The 27,818-nt window shown below is 40.1% G+C and overlaps 1 protein-coding gene across 4 annotated transcripts in view; it reads left to right on the top strand.

Moving 5' to 3' along the window:
* Window positions 1-27,818, top strand: part of SOBP (sine oculis binding protein homolog) — a 191,462-nt gene that overhangs the window by 20,292 nt on the left and 143,352 nt on the right. For 2 of the 4 annotated variants that reach the window (XM_077302746.1, XM_077302737.1), the window contains exons 2-4: window positions 5,673-5,811; window positions 10,239-10,424; window positions 24,877-25,028. In XM_077302746.1, coding sequence (XP_077158861.1) covers window positions 5,673-5,811; window positions 10,239-10,424; window positions 24,877-25,028 — 477 coding nt within the window. The remainder of the gene's footprint in view (window positions 1-5,672; window positions 5,812-10,238; window positions 10,425-24,876; window positions 25,029-27,818) is intronic. The other 2 variants (XM_077302766.1, XM_077302756.1) reach the window with 1 other exon arrangement.

Genomic DNA, 27,818 nt, shown 5'->3' with positions numbered 1-27,818 from the left:
TTTTGGTCTAGCCTCCTTAAATTAAGAAAAGGTCCTGGGAAATAAGACAAAGCATTTTAATCTGTCCTAAATGACAGCAAACTAGTTACAAGGTAAACATCTGTGGAGAGGGCATTTCACAGCCAAGACACTACCTATGAAAAATCCTGACTCTAGTTATCACTTTAGAAGGAGAGGACATACAGAGCAGAGCCTTAGTTGTTAATTTTGTCTGACAGGCAGGTTGATAACAGGAGTAGGAGATTCTTCAGTTCTGGGCAATTTAAGATTTTAAAGTTACGACTTGTACCCAAAAATGGAATGTCAGCCAATGTAGTTAAAAAAAAATAGGTGTGGTATGTTCTGTGCATGTGAGCCAGTAACCTAGCTCAGGGGTAGTCAACCTGTGGTCCTCCAGATATCCATGGACTACAATTCCCATGATCCCCTGCCAGCATTTGCTGGCAGGGGCTCATGGGAGTTGTCGTTCATGGACATCTGGAGGACCACAGGTTGACTACCCCTGACCTAGCTGATGCAGTTTGTTCCAACTAAATTTTCCAGGCTGCTTAAAAAGGCAGCACTGTGGGAAGTACACTGCAGCAATCTAGCCTGGATAGATCAGACTATTGCTGGTCATAGACAAATTCTGTTTCTCAAGGAAAGGCCGTAACTGGCACACTCAAGTTGATAAAAGGTTGTATAAGCCACAAAGGAGTCTTTCAATTGTAGATAAGGGTTTAAACCCCTGGTCCGAGGAACAGTACCGGTCCATGGATTAGTCGGTACCGGGCCGCGGCTCTTCCTCATCCTCCTTCCCGGCTGCTGCCCTGGGGGCTGCCCTGCCACTCTGCCGTCGGCCCACCTTTGTTGCTCTCCAGCAGCCGCCATGGCTGGGGCTCCCCCTCAGCGTGGCACTGCGCAAATGCTGCTGGCAGCACCCCCTAACGGGTGGCGGGAAGTCAGGAGCGCTGGTGGGAAAGCAAGTGGAGCAGGAGCTCAGGCGGCGGCAACGTCCCTCAGCAAAAGACTACCCCCCTGGGCCTCAATAAAATTGTGAAGCGTTGACCGGTCCCCAGTGATAAAAAGGTTGGGAACTACTGGTTTAAAGTATCCTTGGCTACATCACTGACTGACCAACATCACATCAGACTTCTCTGGGTCTATTAGCCTTCATTCAGTCCATTACTGCTTGCAGATGATTCTTTAGGCTGTTCCCTGACCCACCTGATTCTGTAAACAGGAGAAATGCTTGGTGGCTTATATGTTAATGTAATTCAAATTCCCAAATAATTGTTACCAGCATTTTCATGTATCTGTTATATAGCATGGAGAATGCCATGAGGTGCCTTGAGATCAACAAAGTATCCCCCAGGACCAGTTTCAGATAGTAATGGATATACATTTATATATAGAACAAATTTCAAATTATTTTGAGTCTGTTACTGTCAAGAGCAGCAGAGTAATATTTTATTCACTCTAGGTTTTAACAGCTCCTGAACCTTAAATATACAGTTAATTTTTCTGTCAAATCTTTTGAGTTACATTGCTGCTTGTGTTGGTGGAAGATTTACTTCATGCTGTCTTGGAACTGCCGTTTTAATTTTTTCCTTTCTCTGAGTTCTGTGTCTTCTCTGAGGTTGTGTCTTCACCTCCTAGTGCTATGCATTGTCTTCCTAAAGAAAGAGACCATTTAAAATAAGACCTGAGCTGCTCCTAACAAGGTGTCCTCAGCATGAACAATCATACCCAGAGTCTTCAGAGATTGTTCCCAATTTGCTCCTAGACTCAATTCAAGGTGCTAGTCTTAAGGAGTGCCTTCTCGCTTACAACACCTATGAAATTTGGTCATCTTTGGAGGCCCTGCTTTTAGGTCCCCTGCCAGCAGAGGCTAGATGGTGGCAACCTGAGAAAAGACCTTCTCGGGATGAAAACTTAGGGATTCCCTGCAGCAGTTTGTCTGTCTCCCTCTTCGCAAGCAGATGAATAATTCTTTGTTTCATTTGACATACCCTCAATAACTGTTCATGGCTTTCTTCTCTGGTTTTGGTGCTGCATATTTTATGTGTTATCTTTTATTGAATTACTAGTAGCAAAAGGACAGGCAGGCAGGAAAGCGGTAGGGCCCCTGCAGAGCAGGGTGGTTGAGCTTGCCAGATGGGCCACTGCGGTTTGCAGGAGCTCTGCAACTCTCCATCCTTGTGCCCTTGCTCCTGCAAAACAAGGATGGGCTGGATGCCCCTGGAGCATTCCCTGCAGCCAGAAGGCTCAGGTGGGTGGCACAGCTGCCACAGAGTGTGGACAGCCTTCCCAGCCCCCAATCTCTTCCCATGTCCAGGAAGGTGAGGAGCATGGGACAGTCATGGTGGAGTGTGGTTGGATGGCTGTCCCCAGTTCCCAGGCTTACCTCTTGGCTGCTCTTCCTCCTCATGCCAAGTACAAGGAAGAAGCATAACGGAAGGATGAGCAGGGGCCGGGGAAGAGCCTCTGACTGGCTCTAAGTCAAGAACTGCTGTCTCCCTATTGGGGGGGGGGATGTCCTCCAGGAAGGGCCAGTCAGAAGCACAGCACATTGTCAGCTAGACAGCATTTTACATAGTATGATTTTATATTCTCCTCATCATATACTCTAATAGCAAATTCAGCCAAATTGTACTTAAATCCAGTGACTGAAGCTATGAATAGACAATACCGATCTTTCTACAACCCTGGAAAAAACCAGGTTCTTCAGAAAAATCTGAAACCTAAAAAAGATTAAAGGGAGTGTTTTAATCCCTCCCAATTGTTCATAGGAACACCTGTAGCTTTAAAAAATGGAAGCTCTCAGTGGCAGTTACTAGGCAACCATAGCGTTGGTTTTTGTGAGTAAAAATCAGGGAGAGGAGTTAAAAGGAGGTGCAGGACTCTTTCCAGGACTGTCTTGGCCAGATCTGGCAGCAGCCACTGGATAATCTGATACCACCTGACTGCCTGATTCTCCCAGGCCAACCTAATTGCTACTGTTCAACTGCAGCCAGGGGTGTATAGTGGTTAAAGCTGTTCATCTCCCAGCAAGAAATTAGAACATCATTGTTCCCCACCATCACTGATGTCCTTGTATGCAGAGAGTGAAGACCCAGTGAAGATTAGAAGTGAAGATTGGAGTAGTACTCCTTGAACATACTGATCAGACATGGGGTTGGTTAAGGCAAGGGTAGGATTCTGTAGGTTTTATGAAGTTTAAATCTAGATTTTATTTAGATGGATTGCTGGGTGGTTGTCAAACTGGAGTGGGTGGCAAGATGGAAAAATTAGGCATGGGAAAATTGATAATGGACAGAAAGGGACTGGAATGGGAGGCCTAGGTAGCGCCTGAAGATCCCAGTCATTGGAATATGTGGGAGATATAGTGGTGGGAGAAGGATATTAAAAAATAAACATGCTTTTGCGGATAAAATCTTGTATCTTCATTACAACCTTCCACCAACTTTCAATACAGCAAGGGAACTGGAGACCCCATAGAAAGAGTCTTGTTAGCTTCAGGGAGTTTTACCCAAACTGGATAGGTTGCTAACTTTGATGAGGTTGACCACCTGCCCCCTAAGACCTCTGCCCCTTGTGGTTCTTAAAAACAGGCAACAAGAGGATTGGGAGGTCCCCTTAGAGACATAATAAATCTGTCCCTGTCTTCAGAGATGTTCCTGAGGAGGTTAAAGGAACCAGTAGTTTGTCCTCTATTGAAGAAACCATCATTGGATCTGGCAGCTACCAGCCTGCCTTGCATTTAACATATCTGGGGAAGGTGGTTGAGCAGGCAGCTGCAGACCAATAAAAAACATATCTTGATGAAGCTTCAGTTCTAGACCCGTTTCATTCCAGCTTTTGACCTGGTCATGGAGTGAAAATGGCACTGGTCGCACTAACAGATAATCTCTAAAGGCAGCTAGACCAAGGTGGGTTGGCACTCCTCATGTTATTAGGCCTCATGGCCATATTTGACTTAGTAGATCATGAGCTTCTGGCTCGATGCCTCATTGCCTGACTATATCCTGTCCATATCCTTCTAGCCCTAATTCTTAGCCAAGCTCCTATGTGGGAAGAACTATGTCTACTCTGTGTTCATATGGGTCCCATTTCAGGATGGTTACCACAAGTAGCAAAGGATCCAGGATCCATTGCTATCCCCATGGCACAATGAGAGGGCATTAGTTGCAGTTGGGTTTGTGTTATATAATGGGGTAATATGTGTTAATTGTATCCTCCCTGTTTTCTGTAAACCGCCCTGAGCCCTCGGGGAGGGAGGTATATAAATATAATAAATATAATAATAAATAAATAAATAAAACGATTCTTTTATGTGGGGGTTCTAACTTGCAATCTGCCGCGAGATGGTTCGCTGATAATGGCAGGTAACAAATCCAATAACAACAACAACAACATCAGCAACAACAGTGTGGAAGTGTTCCCACTAATAGCAATGAGAACTAAAAAAAAAATTAGTTTTAGGAATAAAATATACTATCCTTTTCTTGGTGTCCTTCTAAAATAAAGGCTTTTAAAAAGCAAAAGACAAGCTGATTCAGCATTCTTGACATCTGTAGTCCAGAGGGTATGGTGACCCCCACTTTGGCTACTGGCTAGTATAGAAATTGCTAAAAGTTATCAATAAGTACAATATGTGAATATGTAAAATATCAAAAGCAGTTTTTATAATGCTAGATTTCTACAAATATGTGTAATTATTTTATTTATCCTGGAATATTATAGAAACCTTGAGTTGTAAGGGTCGATACAGCCATCTCCTCCAACCCCTGTTCATTGTAGGCGGTGGCCAAAACACCCAGGATGAGTATCTGTCCAGCCGCTGCTTAAAGATCTCCAGTGAGGGGAAGCTCACTGTATCCCTAGGGAGCCTATTCCACTACTGAATGTCTCTGACTGAAAATCCCCTCCCCCCCGATACCTAGCCAGTACCGTTCTACACATATTTTAAACCCATTATTGAGGGGCTGCTGCCAACAGGAACGACTCCCTGCCCTCTTCCAAGTGACAACCTTTCAAATAGTTTAAGAGAGCAAATATCCCCTTTCAGACTCCTTTTCTTCAGGCTGAATATTCCCACATCCCTCAGCTTTTCCTCATAGGGCTTGGTTCCCAGGTCCTGGATCATCTTCATCGCTTTTCTCTGCATCCTCTCAATTTTGTCTTCATCCTTTTTGAAGTAAGGCCTCCAGAACTGCACACAGTACTCCAGGTTATATCTGTCTTTGGTATTTGTACAATAGTCTGTACAGATGTGAATAGCTGTATAATAGTTAAATTGACTGACTAGTGCCTGAGAAATGTCTTTGTTTTTCTATTGCTTTCCTGATTACTTTAAATATTTTATGGTAGCATAGGATATAAAGTTTTGTGGGAAAATATGTGCTAAAAATATCACTGGCTCTCAATCCATGTGCAAAAGATGATAAATAGCTCACTTTCTGTTCATATTTTTCTTTAATTTGCAAGTTTGCAAAGGTCTGTCATAATTACATGTGTCATTCAAAGATTTAAATGCATTACATTCTATGTACGTGGCTTGATAGATGAACATTAATGTAGAGGAGGTGGGACAAACCTGGGATTTTACGGTATACTGCAAATAGATTTCAATTTAAGCATTCATCTCTTAGGTCCAAATGATTATTGATTGCATAAATCTTCTCTTTCAGAATTTTGCAGAAAACACCATGAATGAGCTCCTTGGCTGGTATGGCTATGATAAGGTTGAATTAAAAGATGGAGAAGATATTGAATTCAGGAACTACCCTGCAGATGGGGAGAGCCGACAGCACATTTCTGTTCTCAAAGGTAATGGCATTTAATGTCCCTTTGTTTATGCAAAGCAAGATTAACAATAACAACCAGCCAGAATTGGCTTACAATATGATTTTTGTTTCGTTGTTTATTCCATCGCCAATTTAAAGCTGAATGCTTGTGCTTCAATGACAGTGACTTCCAGTAGGCAGAATCCAAAAGAACACTGTACAGTATTGAACAACCAACCAGAAGAAGAAGAATTGGTTCTTATATGCTGCTTTTCCCTACCCGAAGGAGGCTCAAGCGGCTTACAGTTGCCTTCCCATTCCTCTCCCCACAACAGACACCCTGTGAGGTGGGTGAGGCTGAGAGAGCCCTGATATCACTGCTCGGTCAGAACAGCTTTATCAGTGCCGTGGCGAGCCCAAGGTCACCCAGCTTGCTGCATGTGGGGGAGCGCAGAATCGAACCTGGCATGCCAGATTAGAAGTCCGCACTCCTAACCACTACACCAAACTGGCAATTATGCGCATACTTTCATATATTCAAATTTTCTGTTGACTATAGTTATTATGTTGGATCACATTTTATCCACAAAGAAGAATTACCCTATGTATAGTTTTGTCCCAGTATCACTTTCTTTTCTTCAACTTCATATATCCTTGACACATTGGTTCAGAGTTTTTGCTTTACAGCAATTCTTGGCCAGCGTTCCTTTAATCATCCCATCTGTTAGCTTTCTGTATAGCATTCCCTTTCTCTTATTGTCATAGTATACATCTCCTCCCAAACTTAAGCACAGTGCATTTTTTTCTGGTCCTTCATTTTTTGTCTCATTTCCTCTTTTCTTCTGATTTCCGCATTCTACCTCCATTTCCTTTAGGTGCCATTTTCACTTCATTACCTTTTCTACACTATCCTGTCCATTTCTTTGTGTTCCACTCTCTTAGCCCCCTTCTGCTCTTGGACCTATTCCTATATTTCATCCTGCAGTTGGTAATTTTTTCCTTCACAATAGCAGGTAGACTACAGTGTTTATTTTTCTCAGCAACTGACTATTCCCTGTTTCATTTATGATTTGTATTTGTTTTCCTTTTGTGCAGTAGCATGGCTAGTGAGACTATGAGAATCTGGATTCTGTATCTGTTTAGTTATCATATATATAACTATTTATCAAGTGTGGCCCCCAACTGTGGATATCCAAATCTATGGACTTAGGACACACTAACCCAAAATGTGCTTCTGCAAGCAAGGGGGACCCCCTAGGTTTGCAGAAAAAATCTGAATTTGAAAAGTGTTATCTGCACACCTAGAGGCAATGGACTTAGCTTTTTCTTCCCAGCTGCTGGTGGCAGATATTGGGCACAGTCATGGCAGCAGTGCCTTAAGCATCTGGTAGGCTCTCCAGGCCCAGCCCCTTCGGCATCGGGGAGATTTTCTGGATCTGCACCTATGGGATCTGGGAGCTGATTTTGGCCTAGGACAGCGCCCAGATGACAGTGACACAGCTGGGCATAGAGCTAGGCCTGTCTCGGTAACAGGAGAGCTATTCTGGGCCCAGAGCAGTTCCTAATGCAGCGGGTGCTGCAGGTATTACGATAGTGAGTGAGAAAATAGGGTGGGACAATATTGACAAAACAGGGAAGAAGTAGGGAGGGGGTAGATTGACACAGAAGGAGATAGAGAGGTTAGTGGAGAAAGTTTGGGATGCAAAAGGTAGAGTAGAGGGAGTTAGGTGGGACAAAGATGGGGAAAAATAGAAAGGAGGCAGGTTGACAGAGAGGGGGAAAGGACATGGACGGAAAAGTAATGGGGAATCCAGAGAGATGAGGGTAGACTGATAGATGGTGGGAGGAAGATGGGGTGATTTTCAGAGAACTGGGGGAACCAGAAGTGGGGATGACTGACAGAAGGAAAAAAGATAACAATGAGGGGAAAGGTGGTTAGAGAAGCGGGGAGAAAGTAAGAAGCAAAGGGGGTGGAAGAATACACCCTCCTTCCAAGTTTCTTGTGGAGCCCCTTTGTATATTTTAATAATGCTCAGTAAAGTCTGAAGACTCTTTAAATATGGTGTCTGGAACTATGAATGGATAAGATAGATCTGCTTACCTGAAAAGCATTCCAGGTTTGTAGAAAAATCCAAAATCTAAAGCAAAAGATTGGGGATTAAAAAACCCAGAATAACCCTTGAAGGTTCCCTGTCATGCAAGTGGGCTTGGCCCAGTGGCTTGCACTGCACAACTGTGCCATAGCTTTGCTAAATAGATACTGGAACTAAGTAAGTGGGGAGCAGGAAATGAGATGCTCCCCCCGAAAAATCCTTGCGAATTTCCACTTGTAGTTACATTTTATTTAATATATATATATTTGTTGCCCTATGTCTCTTGATTAAAACTCGCATTGCTACTAAAACAAAAACAATTGTCAAAAACAGCAGAACTTTTACATACAATCAAATAAACAATAAAAGTAGACAACAGCTTTGTAAAATGAAATTTAAAATTCACTAAAATCATAGTAAAATAGAACAGCATCAAAGATTAAAAAGGAGCAGTCAAAAGTAAGGCCATCATATTTTTTCCAAAAAATAATTACACTGTATTGCATATAGTAGCATTTGTTGAGCAAGCAATAAGGAACCACTGGAGTAGATGCAGTTACTGAACATGCTGTTTATTAACAGAACAAACAATATGTGTTTGTACACAGTCATCTAAAAAATCAGTTTTACATCTTGAGCTCAGTGCTGGACATTTACAGATACCTCCTTCAATGGACTTATTAAGAAAGATGTTATCTTATCTCTGGTTAGGATGGCTGTTAGATACAGTATTATGATTCTTCATGAAAAACATATAGCTAGGAAGTTAAGATGAAAAATATTTTAAAAGATATTTAATTTTATTGAGATCACTATCTGTGTAGAAGCTATGAATTGAGAGTTTTAGCAACAACACATACTTTGCACATAATTTAAACAGAACAGGATTTTCAGTGTCAAAATACATGGCACATGCTGTTTTATGTTGCAAATGAATAAGCTGGACACCACTGCTTGCCAGAAGCTTTCATTTTACAGAATATACTGAGCAAAAATAATACTTTCATGCTAATAATAAGAGAGCACTTTAAGAGTACAGATAAAAAGAGAGGGTTGAAAGCAATTTTAATGAACTATCACAAGCAGAATCCCAATTAGAAGCAAGTAGAGAATAAAAAATAACATATTAATATTTAAGATTTCTGGGTTTATTGTGTTGTCAATTTTAATTAATTTTATTAATTGTTATATTTGATCATATGTAAAAAACTGTAATTTTAAAATGTGTAGATTAAATATGTATATTGTGGTTCAGTATAATGTAGTAAAATGTTAAGGCCATGGTTTAACTAATCTCTGTCTCTGACAGTGGTTAAAAACAGGTGCAAAGAACACTCTACAACATGTGAGAGAATGTTTTTGATACTGGTTATACTTCAAGTACTTCATTCTGGCCAAAATAGATGTTATAGTAAATGTGTGGTGGCTTCTAAAAATAGCTGCTCTGACAGTTATTCTCCTTCCTCACTCCAGAATTTCTAATTGATGATGTGATGTCATTGTGTTCTTTGTTTCCCTGGCAGCCATAATGGCTGGCAGTGGTAGAGGAATATATAAGGATAATAATATGGAATGTTGTGATAGCAATATCATGAATTAAATTCAACAAGGCCTTCTAAAAGGGAACAGGCTCCTTGTTTCTGAGGAAAATGTCAGCATCATTCTACATCTATAAAAATGCTGTATATGCTTTTTGTGTCTCCCTTTCTGATGCCAGCTTAGTTACCGTATTTGCCGGTGTATAAGACGACTGGGCGTATAAGACGACCCCCTAACATTTCCACTCAAAATACAGTACTGTGGGCCACTATGACAGCTATGTCTATCCCAACTGAAGTGCACCCGGTGTATAGGACGACCCCCCACTTGGAGGCATGTTTTTCAGGGGGGAAAAGTAGTCTTATATGCCAGCAAATAGTGTACTTAACTCAAAGAAACTTTGTTAAATAGAAACAGATATGTCTCAACTTACTTCCTTTCCCATAATTATTTAACTATAAGATGATGCATTCAATCTGTATTTCAGGCTTTTCTAAAGAAAAGAGAAGAATTCTTGTAAATGTTAACAATGTTAACATTTCAGTGTTACATCTTAGTTTTTATAGTATAGCTTTGGTTTTAGGAACAGAAATTGTGGTTTGCATAGTCAGGATGCATGTGCCTTACTTGCAGCAGGTAACCTAGATTGCATATTCATAACATTGAGAATATGTAAGGGCTCCACAAGGCACTTGGGGTTTGTGGTAAGTGCCTAGTAGACTGCACAATAGTTTTGGTCAAAGAAAACATAGCCACAGTTCAGGAGTCATATGACTTGGCCCCAAATACATGATGAATGGTTTTCATATACTGTATCATTTTTTCTCATCTTTTCCAGAAAATTCTTTGCCAAAAACAAAATTACCTGAAGACAGTGTTATTTCATCATACAATGTAAACACAAGTTATCCAGGGCTTACAACAGGAAATGGACTCTCAGACTCACCAGCAGGGTCAAAGGATCATGGGAATGTACCCATTATTGTACCATTAATTCCACCACCTTTCATAAAGCCACCAGCAGGTAAATTATTTTTTTAAGTTTAATTTTTGCAAGAATCTCAGTTAGCAGTTCTGTTCTTATTAGGTAATGTTTCCTTGTAAAATATTTACAAGGGTAAACAGTTGAATAGATGACAATAGAACTGCAGGAAGATTAAAAGAATTTTTTAAAGTGCTTTAAACACATTGTTATCACAAATACAGATGGCTAACAAAGCTAAGCACTTTTAAGACAAATCAGTTTCTGTGAGGGAGCTTTATGCACACACTTAGTTCTTCCACTGAAATTAATGATGCCTAAAAGTTCTTAATTTGAGCTGTATTTCTTTAACTAGAGTTGCTAGTTTGAAATATCGAAAAAGATGGTGTTCCTTCAAGAGTTTTTTCAGAAGCTAAAATTCCACTAGGACCAATTAAGGCCAGGATGGCACTTGCATGACAGCAGGGCTAATTCCTGCTCATGCATGACATCACTGCTGGTGCGACCCCTCTCTGCTCTGGCCCACTTTAGGGCATCCAATGCGCCACACCAAGGGAATGCTGATTTCTTTGTCATGGCTGCCACTGGCGGCCCGGCTGGGCCAGGCCCATGCATACAGTATCCCAGCAGGGTCAAGAAATGCCCCTTTTGACTTTGCGGCACTGCACAGCCAAAGGGGAATGTTTTTACCATACAGGAAGGGGGGATTGTGTTAGCATGCAATCCCACCCTTGTGGTAGTAACTCCCCACCCTTTATCTCCCACTGCAGTGGCAAAGCACAGCAAAACCTTTCCATCCAGGAGTTGTGCATGTGCATTTACAACTCTGAGTCAGACCATGTGCTCTGGGAAAAATCTTCCCCTGTCAGGACACAAGAAGCTGCGGGGCAACCACAAGAAACTGGCAGTGGTTTGGTGCAGCCACCATTGTGCATAAAAGGTCTGGGTGTAGCTTTTCTATTCACTGTAGCTCCCAAACATAAAAGCTACACCTGGTGAAATGTTTGTTTTGAGGGAAAGATATTTGGAAATCTTATGCATAAATATGAGGCTGTTTGACTTTACAAACCCAGAATACTGCCTGACAACACCCCCAGGTTGTATGAAGTAAATAAATTTATGCGTTAACAACCTAACCATTGAAATCATCTATGGATATAAACCCTGTTTACTTCAGCGTGAGGTAGAGTGGGGGATAAGAGCAGTACACTATAATAATAGCTGGAAGTACTTACACAACTTAATAGAAGTCTGTTCAGATTCAAGCTAACTAGACATTTTAGCAGTCCCAGAAATCAAATTAATATTGTATGTCTAGCATGTTGACAAACAAATCTGGGAAATTGTCTTCCAGTTCATACTAAAATGCTTGTGTATTGCCTCAGAGGGACTTTATATGATCAAACATGTACCTTAGGGAGACTATTCTGAAACAATTTATATTTTCATGACAGTCTTCATGAGCAATTCCCTTACTATGCAGCATTTCATGAGGTTTATATGATGTATGATTCATGAGCTCTGGGTGCTAGTTTTCATAATTTGTAGCCCTAACTGTTATGGATGCAGTAAGGTGTTTAATTGCTATATTATTGTTTACTGATGTGCACACTGCAATAATTTATGTAACAACCAGCTCAGTTGTGTATTGGTTTGAGTCAATGGGAGCTTTGTTGGATTCTATTAATTGAAGGCAGAAATAGACCTCAAATGGGCTCAGCACACAGTAAGGAATATTGCTGAAGAATGACTAAAAAGTTTTAAGAATTCAATGGTCCATATAAATGCCAATTCTTCCGGCAGTCCCATATAAGCAAAATATAATGGAAATAGTGTGGCATGTAGGAGTCCCTGGACACAGTATTCTTTTATGCAAAGCAGCTTCTACAAAGGGAAGTCTTGCCTCACCAACTTTTGGGAGTTTTTTGAGAAAGTGAACAGATATGCAGATAATGCCAGTGGGCATAATATATTTGGACTCCCAGCACTGAAAAGGGCAAACTCTAGACTGTGGATTAATAGGATTATTAACAAAGGGATTGAAAATAAAAAAGGCAATATATGTTGCCTTTGTATTAAAGCAATAGTTTCCTTTTAGTTTCACTGGCCCAGTCCCTAAGGACATTCTTCTCCCCACATCATGGCTTTTTCAGGGTTTTTTTTCCCAAATCAGTAATTGAATGTCATTATATTGTTAAAACAGTGTATCAAGTTTTCTTAATTTCCAGCTTTCATTCTATAAAAAGAAAGTCTCTAACCTGGGCTTTCTCAACCAGAGTGTCACGTAACACTGTGGTTTCTTTACAGGTCTGAAAGGGTTATATATATATATATTTTAAATTTGTTAAACATTTATGACCATATATGGTAATTTAAGTCTGCCCCCCCCCCCAAATGGCCAATGATAGGCTCCATGGAGCAAGCAACATATGGAGAGGTGATAGCCTTTGATCTCTCTACCAGCAACACTTTGGTTTCTCTTTGTAAAGTACACTGAATTCTAGGGGATTCATTGGCTGTTTTGACAAAGGATTATCATTGGCTGTATCTGGTCGTGACATAGATGTAACAGAACTGATTTTTGCTATATATTTCCTGTCATGTAAGAAGATAATAGCCTGACGAAGGGTGCTTGCACTCAAAAGCTCACGCCTTGATTAAATCTTTGTTGGTCTTAAAGGTGCTACTGGACTCTGAATCTAGACATTAATTTTGATCAAAATACTGCAATAATTTACTTAAACAGCAAATACATTTAGAGTAACTATAGAATATTAAAAGTTCATCACTGTGCAAACTTGCTAATATCCAACACTATGGGACTTTTCAAAAACAAAACAAACCTTTTGCTTACCATATTCTTAAAAAAGAAATAAAATATAGCATATTAGATTAAGCAAATCAAACTAAACCTTACTGGATTCTCTACAGTACCCTTCTCTGTTATACAGGGTTTAAAAATGTGTGTGTGTCCATGTGGGGGAGGAGGGACTATCACATTAAAATTAAGACTGAACAGGCATTGCACATGTTTGATGATTATTTGAAGAAAGCTTTTGTCTGATGCATATTTAGTTATTATAATGCGATATTTTTATCTTGTTATACAAACTGTTCCCACTGGGAGCATGATTTAACACTGTGAACACACTGTGTATATTGCATTTTTCATTATGAAACATACACAAGCTGGAAATCCAGAAGGAAACATGCATAAATGTTGTTCGTACAATGATTATGAGAAGCATTGTTTCTACTTGCACTAATATAACATTGAGGTAGAAAACACAGGCACTCATTCCAGCCATCAAACATGATATTTTAGGTATGTTTTTGTTGGCATCATAGAAGAGAACAATGTTTGGCTCTATAGTTAAAAACTGGCCATATGTGCTTACTTAAGGTTATGGAAGATTTACAAACTATCGCAATATATATGTATTTTATTTATTTATATCAAGTATACTTTTCTTACTGAAACTTTGCTAGATTTCAGAACACAACAATTTCAGTTCTCTGTCCTCTGCCTGTCCCCTGTGCATAATTTTTGAACCTCTACAATATGCCACATTAGTCATCACTTGTCTGAGACGTTCCATTCTCTTTAGTTTTCATAGGAAAGGTACTCCAGCTCTTAATCACCTTGGTTACCCCCCTCTGTCCTTTTCCCAGCTCTTTAATATTCTTTTTGAGATACTATGACCAGAACTGCATTCAGTATTCCAAGTGGGGCCAAGTGGGGGATTCCAAGATCTATACATTATAATATTAACTTTAAATTTACAATCTCTTTTTCATTGCAGTGGCACACTTTTTTGACATTTTCATTGAGAAAGCCAAGTTCTCTTTCCTTCTCATATTCAGCAGGTTCAGGCCTCATTAGCTTATACATGAAGTTGGCATGTTTTGTTCCAGCATTGACCAACATTGAACTTCATCTGCCACATTGTTGCCCATAAATGCAATTTGTGAAGATCTTCCTGAAATACTTCACAGTCACCATTTTTTCCAGATTTCTGGTTGGATCCAGATTTCTTCAATCTGCATTCTGTTGCATTGCTTATTGGCTATCGCATTTTATTGGCTGCATTGACATACTCTGTAACCTATCTTGTTATAGTGAGAAAGGCAGAATATAAATAACATAAAGAAATAGATCAAGATGGGTAGCCATATTTGTCTGTAGCAGTAGAAAAGAGCAAGAGTCAAGTACCACCTTAAAGACTAACTAAATTTGTGACATCTTTCAAAAGCTTACACCTTGCCATAAATTTTGTTAGTCTTTGAGATGCTATTGGATTATAAATAAATAAACAATAAAATTGCAGCCTATCTGTATACCGCTCCTGCGGAGCAGTAAAAATAAAACAGTAAGTGCATTGTGGGCGGAGAAAGGGGTGGGGCAAGTCTGTGATAAAAACTTGGAGGGGCCAATCGGGAGCCGCAAAGTGGTTCCCAATTGTCCTGTCCGAGTGTCAGTCCAGGGCCAAGTGGCCAATCAGGAGCCACGCTGCCACTTGGCCCGTCCTGGACTCGGGGGTGAGATGGCTGGGGGAAGAGGCTTCGGTGGCGGGAAAGGAGCTCTTTTCCCATCGCCAAAGCTGGGACCTTGGGGGGGAGGGGGGAAAGGGGGCGGTGGGGGCGGCATGGCGGAAGGGCCCACAAGGAGCTCTGTGAGCCTGCCGGGCCCACCAGTGCCCATGCTAGCTTTACATCTAGTAACACTATATACGATAACCAGCATTAGCTGGGAATACTTTGTTAGCTATTTATTTAATATATATATTTGTTTCCCATACTTTCTGTTAAAATTCTTGAGGTTGCATTTGGTAATTATGGTATATGAGTATGCTTGACTATGATTGTTATACTTGGGAGTTACATGTGGCTCTTTGGCATAACACCTGTGGCTCTTTCAAACACTCTTCCTTAACATGGCTCCTGAAATGTAGGGCAGAAAAGTAGCCAAGGTCCTTGTCTACTGGGTTTATGGTTAACAAGTGGTTGTGACACTGAAGTAGTGATTGCCAGAAGAACTGGTAATCTACCCTCCCTATAGGCCTTATACCAGGATTGGAAGTAATTGTGGTTGTTTTGATTGATAGTAACTGTGAATATGACTCTATAAGCTACAGAATGAGTACCACTGGGTCATTGTATTGGTATGTTCCAATCTTGTATCTCTTTTTATTTTCACATAGTTAAGGCTGGCAAAATTAAATATCAGCTCTCCAGGGAAAAATGGCTGTTTTGGAGGGGAAGCAGAGGACTAACCCCTTATTAGTCTTTCCTGGCCAAGAGTTCCATCATGATTGGGGCTATGAATTATTCAAGATAAAACACTCCCAAGGTAGAGGCTTTTCCTGTGTCCCAGAGGGCTACCAGGGGGCCATTTCTGGGCCTCCATTCCAGAATGCATGCAGAGGCTTCCCCAGGAAGCAGTTCACTCCCCCACATGTCCACTGAATTTAAAGCTGCTGGGAGGCCAGGGCAACTTGCTGGCAGTGGGTCATTCCCGGAGGCTGATTCCTGTTCTACCCATTCCTGGATGAGGGCCATCTCCTATTGGAATATTTCCAGAGGAGTCCAATCAGGTAGGGAATGTGTTTTCTGTATGCAATTTGAGCTGATTGACCCTCATTGGCAGAGTGCTCTCTACCTATTAGTGGCACACCCCAAGGGAGGGCCAATCAGGCAGGGAGTGATTTGTCTGCATGTAATTCGAACTGATTGGTACTCATTGGCAGAATGCACTCTTGTCTATTGGCTGCATACCCCCAGGGAGGACCAATCAGGTAGGGAGTGAGCTGTCAACTTGAATTTTATTATGTTTATGGTGAATAGTGATTCTTTCATAAAATTATCCGCACACATTTTAACTGTTCTAACTCACACTTACATTCAAACATCTGTAGTTCGCACCAGCAGTAACCTCCACAGAAAAGCACTTCTGTACTATCTGCACAGCCAGTCAACTGGAAGATAAATCATTATCATTGTACTTAATTTAAATTGATGGTTGTTTCCACTAGTTTCAATGACAAACACATTGGTTTGCATTCAGTAGTAGATTCTGCTAGTAGAAGGAAAAGTTTTACTGATTTTCTCTTTCCACTACAAATGCCTTGACCTTGATGCAGTCTGTGGGTCCCTGTTCCCAGGAGTAGCATTTTAATACCTGTTTCAAGCTGTGATAGGTTAAGGAGAGTAAAAAAGACTTGTGTTGACAGAACACTCTTCTATCAGCAGAAAATACTATAACCCGCTTGTATTTGTGATTTTTCTTTCCCTGCACTCAGTTGGGATGAAATTCTCTGTGGATAAGACTCTTATCCAAGGAGTCTTCCCTTCCAATTTTGTTTATAGAAGATAGATAGTCCTTCTCACATAGGCTCAAGGTAGAACCCAGGCACAATATATTTCCAAGATGAACCTTTCCCTGTGTATCCATTTGGGGGAAAATTGACATAAATTGTAGTTTTCAGTCAAGGGAGCCTCACTTACAAATTGCAAAGAGAAATGAAACACCAGCCATTAAATTCTTCTTTACAGAGTAAGCATACACAGAAGCATGGTGATGAGTTTGTCTTTTGCCCATTAATGAGTCCTCAAGAGAAAAAATGTGCTGGGACCTCATGTTGTATACGTGTGTGCATATACAAAATCAGTGCTACTTAATTAATTTTAGCATTTTTTTCCTACCCATCTGTAACCTAAGTTCTATTTCTGGTATCTATTGAGGAGCTGGTGGGCTTACCTATAAACAATCCCCTCCCCTTGCATACCACCCCCATAGTTCAAAAAGCAGAACAAAGATAGCTGTGGGAGGCTTTGCCACTTTTTCTTCCCATGCTCTGTTTCTGTGTTGTTGTTTTTTTTAATGCACCTAGAATTGCCAGACCATTTCTTAAGACTCCTGGGAGCTTTGGAGGCAGGTCAAAGGGTGATAATGATGCCACACTTGCAAGGGTGTACTAAACCATTGCTCAGTTTGATGCTACAGAGGTGAAATACTTTAAGGCTACTGGTGCAGATGGAATGAGCCTTTTTTTAAACAAACAATTATTTGTAGATCAGAAAGGCAAACATAGGAATGAAATATCTGGATACTGATTTGCTGAAGTTTCATGAAAATACGACCATTTTTAGGATTGATGAATAGCTTCACTGTAGACATACGTTTTCAGTATCAATTCAAGTTTTGGTCCTGCCATTCAAAATATATACTTCCATTGACATTTGTTTGGAGTATTGTTGTTGTACAATTATGTTTGGTTGTTTTCTGACTATAAGTGGTTCATATAATCTCTGGAAGCTCATTTACTGTAACAAAAACATCCTACTAAATAACTTACAGAATTATTATATATTACTGTTGTAAATTATGAAAAAGGGAAATTAATAAATTGTGATTTGGATCTTTTTGTCTGCACTTAAACTTTTGTGAGTGATTTTACATGACTCTATTTTTCTTTTACCTGAAAAAAATGCATATTTTACTGTTGCAACATTCTTGCAAGAGAAAGGCTGTGCTGGCAACTATCTTGTCCTGAGACCAGATAGTTAAATTCAAAATTATATTACATATTACTAACATCACATTACAGATACATTGTTCCAAATAAAATAAATTAAAAAGAAGAATGGATTGTGAGGAATGTGGATATAAGAGTTGAATGAGGTTAGCATGCATAGTGAGGTAAAAAAACCTCTGTCTTTGTTGAGTCCAGGGTATGCCATTGTTTTGAGTGTTTGTAATAACTTGCATTTCTGCAATCTACCTTTCTAGTCTGTTCTTGAAGTTCCTTTGCAATGGCTGAATTTGGATGTTGTGACACAGATTACTAATTGACCATAATTAGCTTTTGCCTTATATTTCCACTGTTATGATGGTAGTTCATTAGTCTGAGGAAGAGTGCAGGCGCTTGAAAGCTCACACCTTGAATAAATCTTTGTTGGTCTTAAAAGTGCTATTGGACTCTGATTTTTTTGTGCTCGTTCAGACCAACATGGCTACCCACTTGAATCTATCACTGTGAACTGGCTTTCTGTTGCCAGCCCAGGGCAGGAAGGCTGAGGGGCCAGTGTTCTGGTTCCTGACCGTGGATCTATGTCTTGGGCCCCTCAGTGCAGTGCCTCTTCCTGCAGTGCTTCTGCCACTAGCTATCGTTTAGGGTCAGGTCTGCTGACTGTTTTTTCAGAGGCATCTTGTGCATCTGTTTTTTTCCTTAACTTGGAGGGTCCATGGCATAGGGTTGCCTTTATGTGCCCTTCTATGGTATGGCACATGACATTACATGTGAAATAAGTAATTGGCAGAGTTGCACCTTTCTAAGGATGCAGTCACCAGACTGAAAGATGTAACTCTTTTTAGGATTGTATTGTAAACCATTTGGGTAAAGCAATTTAAAAAGTAATGGGAAAAACTCCTCACAGCATTTTCAACTCAAGCTTCTGTTGTCAAATTCAGTTTGTCACAATTTTACTACCTTGATACATATTGCCTGACTGCTATAAAGATGCCCAGAAGACTAATTACTCAACCAGTTTGCTGTCTGCATTGTGGACAATTCAAGGTTCAGAGAATGTCTCATAAAACCATTCCATCCCCCCATAAAAGGATTTATTTTGTAGCGGTGTTGTCATAATTTTACAAAATTATTGGCAAACTAATTTGTACTAGAGGCATTGGCTCCTCTCTCCAGCTATCATAACTCAAAACTATATGACACATTTGATTCATGTTAACAGAATAAATATTGCCAGTTTAATATTTTTTTACACTGCAAAACTGTGTTATGATTTATACTTACCATTAAAAGTTACAGGATGGTAACAATGAGCTTTTAGATTTAATCAGGCTCTACATCTTTAACAGCCATGTGAATTTGTTTTATGTACCTACATTTTTCTGGGTTTTTTTATCATTCATTTTTTACAGTCAGTCTTGACAACATCTTGAAAATGTTCTAATACATTTGTTATTGGAAGAAAAAATTAGAACAGAAAAGCCGCTTAGCTCAGAGTCCTGATTCAGGATGTAAAATACTGAGGAGAGGCTTCTACAGAATGTTTGCATGAAGCTGAATTTTGTGAAAATTAATTTTCTTTCCATAATAATTTTGCTGCAGAATCATTAAATCTCTGCCCAGAATTCTGAGAATCCTGCAGCTTTTCTGTTCCTTCTGAAGTGCTTTGCTGATAGGGTATCATGGTATAATCCAAACAAAGATTGGCATGCCTGAGTCACGTTGAAATAAAAACAATGGTACTTCAGTACTAATAACTGGAGAGGTCAGAGCCACATACCACAGTTTAGTGGGTAGACATAGCATATATAGCCACTTATATAGCCATACATGGAAAAGGAAGCTGCTATTGTCCTAGAATGCTCATATGTTTTTGCATGTAGTTTTGCTAGCTCCAAAAGATTCTGGATATATTCTGAAATAATATTATAGTTAAAATGAGCATTATTTGTGTATTTATTTAATATCAATATATCTAATACCTGACTTTTCAGCCAGTGTGGCTTAAAATTAAATAAACATTTCTCCAACAATAATCTCTACCTAGTGTTTATTTAACTTGGATATTATATTGTGCATACCCTGCTTTTCCACGTGGGTGAAGGAGGTTTCTACATGGGGATTGGCTTGTGTCATTTCTCAATTGCCAGTTGGCTGTTGGTACAGGTAAGCAGCATTAAGGCTTCCAAACAAAAGCTTTCCCCATAGTTTAACTTCCCCAGCCCACTAGCAGCAGTTATCATTCCTCCCTAGACCACTAGACCTTTTCCCATTTAAAAAAAAACATATATAATAGATTCTGAGAATTCCCAGGTTTTTTTTTAACCTGAAATACATGTTGCTATAATATCAATATGATAATAATATTCAGTTGCTGTTTTTGATGTGGAACATATCTACTAGCATGTTCCCTCAAATGGAGATGATAATGGATGTGATGTCCGTTGTCCTGCCATAGGGAGTGTGCTAGTAAATGCCAGCAGAGCTCTGCCACTGCCAGCAGAGCTCTGAGTCCCAGGGCTGGGCCTTGGAGTTCTGCTGGCAGCAGTGCTCTGCTTCCCAGGTTGGTTCTACCATCCATAGAGTGAGGCAGGCCTAGGAAACAGAGAGATCCTCAGCTACCAGTAGCAGCCTTGGGCCTCAGAGTGCTGCTGATGGCCTGCTTGCCAGCCTGACCCCGCCCTCCACAGAGTGGGGCAGGCCTGTGAAGCAGGGAGATGCATGGCTGTTGCCAGCAGTGCTCTCAGGCTCAGGGCTGGGCCTTGGAGCACTGCTGGCAATATCCCCATGCTTCTCAGCCTAGCCCCACCCTCTGCAGAGAACGGCAGGCCTGGGAAGCAGGAAGATGTGTGGCTGCTTCCAGCAGCATTCCAAGGCCCAACTTTGAGCCTTGGAGCTCTGGCATGCCACCGGTGGATACAGAGCTCCTGCTGTGACAGGTAAGGAGGGGGAGGGGGAAGAGTGTATGTCTGTGTGTCTGAGCAGGATGGGGGATGGACCAGGAGAGATGGGTGGGAGAGGCAAGGGTGGAATGGGGGGAAAGGTGTGAGGGAGGAGGGAGGGATTGAGGGGGTAGGACCAGGGAGGAGAGGTAGGTGGGAAAGGCAAGAGGGGAGTTGGAAGGAGTGTGTCAGAGAGGGAGGGGGCCAGGACCTTGGAGTCCCACAACAGGTATGTGTTCCACATACACTGTGATAGTCAGACTCTCACTAGATTTATTTGTTTTGTAAGGAAGCCAAACAGTGGCAGAGAAAAGAAATGGCCACAGCAGGGACAGGAAAAATTGCTGCTATGTGTGCTCTAAATCCAAACTTATCTGCTCATATGATAGCCATCCTGTCTTTACTTTTTCACTAATGTATGTTTGAAAAAGTTTTAAGAAAAGCCAGGAAAGCCCTGGGAGATGCACCTATTATGATCATGTGAGAAATCAGGAACCCTCTTCCAAACAGCATTGAACTCAGGGCAGATAACTTGCGTGAAACTGGTCAACATGGCTTACAATACATAATTTAAAAGACCTTGGTAACAATGAAACCCCACTTCATTCCTAGCCTAATAAAATTCCTGCAACTTGCTCTACAGTTCTCACTAGTTTCAGAGTTTGTAATGGTTTGCAATGGCCTAAGGCTATAAGCCATAAAATTCATGACTGACTGACATGACACTAGTTTCAAGGATGTTGTGATTGTGTTGGATTATTATTCGTTGTTGGGTTTTACCTTCAGACCTCTTCTGCATAATGTATAATATTGAGTTCAAATATAAATACATAGTCCATAAAGATGTAAAGTGACAGTGTACTTTTCTATGAGAGACACCTGATTACTGGGGTAGGGAATTTGATCATGTTTTACTTGGTTTAATTGAAACACTAGTTTTCAATTTTGGGATTTAATAGATAATTTTAAAAAACTAACCTTTTCTGGAATTTTACTTATGGACCAACAAGACTACATGTGTTTTTTAAAATTTAACTGTAGGTATTTCGAGAAGTATGGCCTAAATAAATTTTAATCTCTGCATGCCATTCTTGCAAGTATTCTAATTCTGCCACCCTTAATTGCCAGAGTTTTTCTTCTGTTTCAAAATAGTCTGCCTGTTCGCCTGTATACTTGAAATTGCGTCCAAAAGCACCAATTTAGAACAACCTCTACTGTCACTTCTTTGAAATCCTCCTTCAGATCCTCCTTTTTAGTGAAGCCATTGTCCTCACCACTTAGTCCTCATCTCCATGGTGCAGCAAATGTTCATGTACCTGCATTTCATTACATTTAAGTCACCACCCTTGTCTCTCTTGTTCTTCCCTGTTTCTATTGTTTGTTATCCTTTGTTGTCTGGAGGGATCCTCCAAAGCCATTATAATAGTGATGCAACAATATAAAAAATAGAAACTGGCTGTTTAGACCGTGAAGATTTTCACATTACCATTCTAAATCAAATGTTATTTGTTGTTTGCCTGATTTCAGCTAAAACAATATGGGGACTAGGGTTTCATACAGCAAATTTCCTTCCATTCATGAGCTGACTCTGAAGTACAATGATAATTTCAAACAGTGCCATTCTTCCCGCCCCCATGCTATTTATTGATTTGTCCATCTGTCCATCCCTCTATCCATCCCTCATCTGTCTGTCTCTCTGTCTGTCTGTCTGTCTGTCTTTCATTGGACTTCTTTCCCACCACTTCTCAATTGTCCACTTACTTTTTTTGAACATTCTAGGTATAGCTCAAAGCCGGTATAGCGCTTCAGTGGTCTAGTGGCACCAGCAAGTGGCAACACTGAAGTGCTGTATTGGTTTAATGCTATGATGTTCAACTTAGAACACTTTTTAAAAAAATCAGTGGAAGATTATGTGGTGGTGAGGAAAGCAGTATTCTAGGAAGTTCAATGGATATTTTAAACAGCACACCACAGCCATGCAGAAGCACAACAAAGGGGTAGAAAATGGAAGAAAGTAATTTCCCTCAAAAGTGGCTCAACTACACTTTGCTAACCCAACACAAGTGGGGATGTATGAACAGGTAAATAAATTCCACTAGCAGCTGGTGACTAAATTGGATCTGTCTGAAATGACAGAAAAGATCCATGAGCAACAAGGTACTAAAACAGCAAACAAAAGCAGCTTAAAAATGGCCAGTTTTATTTGTATGAAAAGAATGGTAAGTAAATGAGGTCTCCACTTGTAATAGTAATTAAAATAATTTCTATTACTATGACCAGGGCAGTGACAGTGGGGAAGCATATCACCTGCTCCTAATGGACCAAGGCAGAAGCAATCGAAATGGCTATATTGCTTTCTGACTCTCCCTTTCTAAAGGGGGTTATATGAAAATAATATAGTTACCTGAGCATTCCAGCTCAGAAATCACAGCTTCCATGGGATGTAGCAAAATTAAATGAAGTAAACCCAAAAAATCAGGTAATATTACTGCAGAGGGGTCATCTTGTTATTGTACCATTTTCTTTCTTTTTCTTTTTAAAAATACCACTAGAAAACAGAAGTCAAATACTAGAATTATACTGTCAAGGTAACACAGTCTTCAAAGAATTAATAATTATTACATTGTTTTGAAAATCCCTAGAATAGCATAGGTGTGGATGCCAAATTCAGTTGCTTGCATTTTTTATTACCGTATTTGCCGGCGTATAAGGCGACTGGGCGTATAAGACGACCCCCCAACATTTTCACTCAAAATATGGAGTTTGCCGCCGCCGTGAGCCCAGTGGGGAGGGGAGCTGCCGCCGCTCGCCGCCGCTGTGAGCCCAGTGAGGGGGAGCTGGCGCTGCCCGCCGCCCACCGCCCACCGCCCGCAGCCTGCCGTGAGCCCAGTGGGGGGGAGCTGCTCGCCGACGCTCGCCGCCCACCGCTCGCCGCTCGCCGCCACTGTGAGCCCAGTGGGGGAGAGCTGCCGCCGCCCGCCACTGCCGTGAGCTCAGTGTCGGGGGGTGGAGCCGCCGCCGCCCGCCGCCCGCCACCGCATCCAGACTGAAGTGCACCCGGCGTATAAGACGGCCCCCCCAATTGGAGGCATTTTTTTGAGAGGGAAAAAGCCGTCTTATACGCCGGCAAATACGGTATATTAGTTATATTAAATGTAGTATTGTTTAATTTATTTTGTTTCTTTGGATTGTGTTTGTGTATGCCAATAAGGGTTTTTTGAGTCTGAGTCTATATTAAACAATGACCAGTATGTAACCATGCATTTTATACTCTTATACAGCAGTCACAAAACAATGAATGTACTATTTTCAATCATTATTTTGAATGTTAATTTGAGGGACTCTTCTTTAAAAATGTAAGCTGTGATGAACAAGTTAAGGAAAATCATATACCTCTTGAGTTCTTATGATCAATTTCAGGCAAATCATATACTTCTGTGTTTTCTTATCCTCTAAAATTTCTGATCTTAAAAGCATGAACAGCTACAATAGTTGGGAAAATCCAGGTAAAGAATATACAAAATTTTAATTTCTGCAAGCACATTCAAATTAGGAGAATTTTCACATTATCCTCTGACACATCACTTCCGTCCTATTTATGTGATTCTTTTCTATCATGACCAAAGCTTATAAAACCATTGTGATTTTCATCATCAATAATGGAGACTCTCCTGAGTGGTGAGTGGTAAGTAATGGGAATGTTATAATATTCTTCGGTGTAAGTTACTGATTTAATAAAATAACATTCAGTGTTTTTTTTTAGATGACAACAGCCCTGAGAACTTGAAGTGTATCAGATCGTTTATAAAACCAGTAATCATTTTCAGACAGTTTAGAAATGAGGCAGCCTGTCACCAGCTGCTTTAGAAACATGCAGATAAACACAACCATTCAAACATCTATTGCTGACAGAGGAGATATAAGAAAGGAAGATAACTGAAATAGATGTTTGAGATGGAGCATATGGATGTTTGACAGGATACTCGTTCTGGTATAAACACTGTTCTTGTCTTTTTGTTGCAGAAGACGATGTGTCAAATGTACAAATAATGTGTGCCTGGTGCCAGAAAGTGGGAATCAAGCGCTATTCCCTAAGTATGGGGAGTGAAGTGAAATGCTTCTGTAGCGAGAAATGCTTTGCAGCTTGCAGAAGAGCATACTTCAAGAGAAACAAGGTAAGAGAACAGGGTGTAGGATAACTAGTTGAAGAAACAGCCAGTGTGGTGAAGTGGTTAGGGTAATTGGACTGGATTCTAATCCCCATTCTAACATTGTTGATCTTGGAATCAGTCACCAGGTTTTAGCTTAACCTGACTCACAGGTTTGGTTGTGAGGTTAAAAAGGAGATCTATATACACTTCCCTGAGCTCCTTGAGGGATGCACAGCATTTAAATGTGACAGAGCCACAGACTAAACATACATGGAACTTTAATTCTAGTAGCCACTCCCCTTCTCCCCCACTTCTCAGAAATGTTTTATTAAATTATCAAACCTTTTGCCTATTTCTACAACTTGTACCAATGGTATTCTGTGAAGCAAAAATGAATACTAACATAGATTAGTCTATGACATAGTCTATGACATATGAAATAAGAGCCACAAATACTCTTAACTGTACCTATACTTCTGAGAAAATTATTACTAAACTGTGAATAGTCTTAAAAAGAACTAATTGAACAGAGAATTATGAATATAAATCTCATTAGGGCTGATTAACACATTTCAGAGTTTACATGGCAGATGGGTGACCAACAAGAGGTGCTAATCTGCTAAAAACCACCATTCCCAATACTGGTTTTCTTTAGAATCAGCAGCCATCAGGATTTTAATACATGTGCGTAACTTTGCTCTCAGCATGAGGAAAATAGCTTTCAGTAATCAAATGAACCTTGGTCAAACTGCCAATTCATATATTTTAAGTGGCTACTTAAGGCTCTTTAGGCATTATATAAGTACATTGTCAGAGATTCAGAGTAGGTAGCAGCTTGAGTGGATTTGGTGATAAATCCAGGTTGGTTTGCTGTGTGTGAAGTAGTACTAAGGGCAAATCTGGGAAATCAAGATATTGTTACGGAGCTGCTATGGCAATCAGAGTTCATTCACATAATATGTTTATTCCTTAGAGAAATATTTTCATAATGATTCTTTTGTTGATATTTTAATGGGGTTTGTAATAGTATGTATTTTATGGTTTTTTTTTACTATGTAACCTGCCACGAGATGGCAAGTAATAAATCTAGTAATAAATAATAATAATATTACTATCAATAGAATAATGCAAACAAGGAAACTTCATACCCGACATTTCTAAGATGAAGACTAAATGATAGTTTCCTTTAAAAAAAAATGCTGCCATGCAGTTCTACATTTCATGATTCCCAGGACATATTTTCACAGGAGTCAGTATGGTAACATACTGTATCGAGGCATCAGAAATTGCATTTGAAGGGGCAAGTTAAGCCTATTAGTCCTGAGATTCAACATGTGCCAATACCAATTTAACTTGAGTAAAGTGCACTCGATGTAAGAGTATCACCCTAGATGTGTTGTTGAACCAGCTTCAAATGGGGCCATTGAAGCCCAATCATTGTATTTTTTCAGGACAATTTGGGAACATCTAGGGTCAAGATTTCAGCTAAGATCTGTTTGATTTCCCACCAGGTTAGAAGATATCATTGTCCCTGAGCAATTAGATTCATGGTTATAGCTAAATGCAGAATGATGTTTATTATCTTCAGTCAATGTGTGAACAAGAATGATAGTGCAATTTTAGCTTGTGCTGCTAAGCACAAGTAGATGCAGTAGGGTTCAGAAATCCTTTATGGTTCTGTTGTATATTTTGTCTGGCTACTAGGACAGGATTACACAGTGTGAGATAAAAGTGGCAATGCTGCAAAATATTCAAGTTTAACTAGTGACCTTTAAACAGTTACTACCAGACTGGCTGTGTACCTGTCTTGTCCATTAGTCTAATGTTTATTTATGTATTTGAGGTTTTGCCACTCTACACCTCCTCATTTTTCAAACAGAGGAGTAATATGGTCACGTTTCACCTGCCTTGTGCATGTTTTAAACTGCACATCTCTGCAACAATATAGGGTACTGTTACAATAAATATGTACAGCTGCTGCATTTCTGCTAACTGATAGGTCTTTGTGGTCATTTCATTTAAGTCTTGGATTTCCTAATGGATTGTACTAGAAAGATTTTTGTTCCCTACCCTGACTAAGAATTGCGGGGATAAGCACTTAACCAAACCTGAAAAAAGCAAATAAGGCATATTAATTTGTGCTTCAAAAATTAAAAGATACAAATTATAAATATTTTGTTTCCAAACACTATGAGATCAATTCAAACTTGATCCACATTTACATATATACACAAGCATCTACGCAACACCATTTTTGAACTATTTTATGTAAAAACAGTGGGATTCACAGTACAATCCTAAATCAGAATATATAATTTATATAAACCATTAAACCCAATAAATTTAAAAGCAGCTAACTTTGTTTAGAATTGCACTATTAGAAGAGTTTAACTTTCAGTTGTATAGCAATGCAATCCTAAGCATATTTTCTTGACAGTAAGTCTCATTGAATGAACCTAAGAAGAATTATTAATAGATGTGCTTAAAATAGGGTTGCCAGGTCTACTGGTCTGGGCAGGGGTTCCCTGTTTTTGGATGTATCTCACTCACCCAAACTCCCCTCCAAACTCACCCAAACTTGGAAGAATGTTGCAATGTGCTGACATCACCCAGAAGTGATGTTGGCACACTGGGTTCATTCAGGGGGGTGACGCTCTCGTTTTGGGGCAAAACTCTATGGTTTGAAGAAAATTCTATAATAGAGTTTTGACTGAAAGTCAATGTCACCCCCCCCCCATGTTTCCAACAAGCTGACATCAATTAGGGAGCACCTGAAAAGTGCCCACATCCCCTACCAGCAGTGCGGATGGATCT

The sequence above is a fragment of the Paroedura picta genome, chromosome 1 (assembly GCF_049243985.1).
Source record: "Paroedura picta isolate Pp20150507F chromosome 1, Ppicta_v3.0, whole genome shotgun sequence".
NCBI classification, from domain to species: domain Eukaryota; kingdom Metazoa; phylum Chordata; class Lepidosauria; order Squamata; family Gekkonidae; genus Paroedura; species Paroedura picta.
Note: the sequence above shows the minus strand (reverse complement) of the source record. Positions and strands in the feature narration are given on the sequence as shown.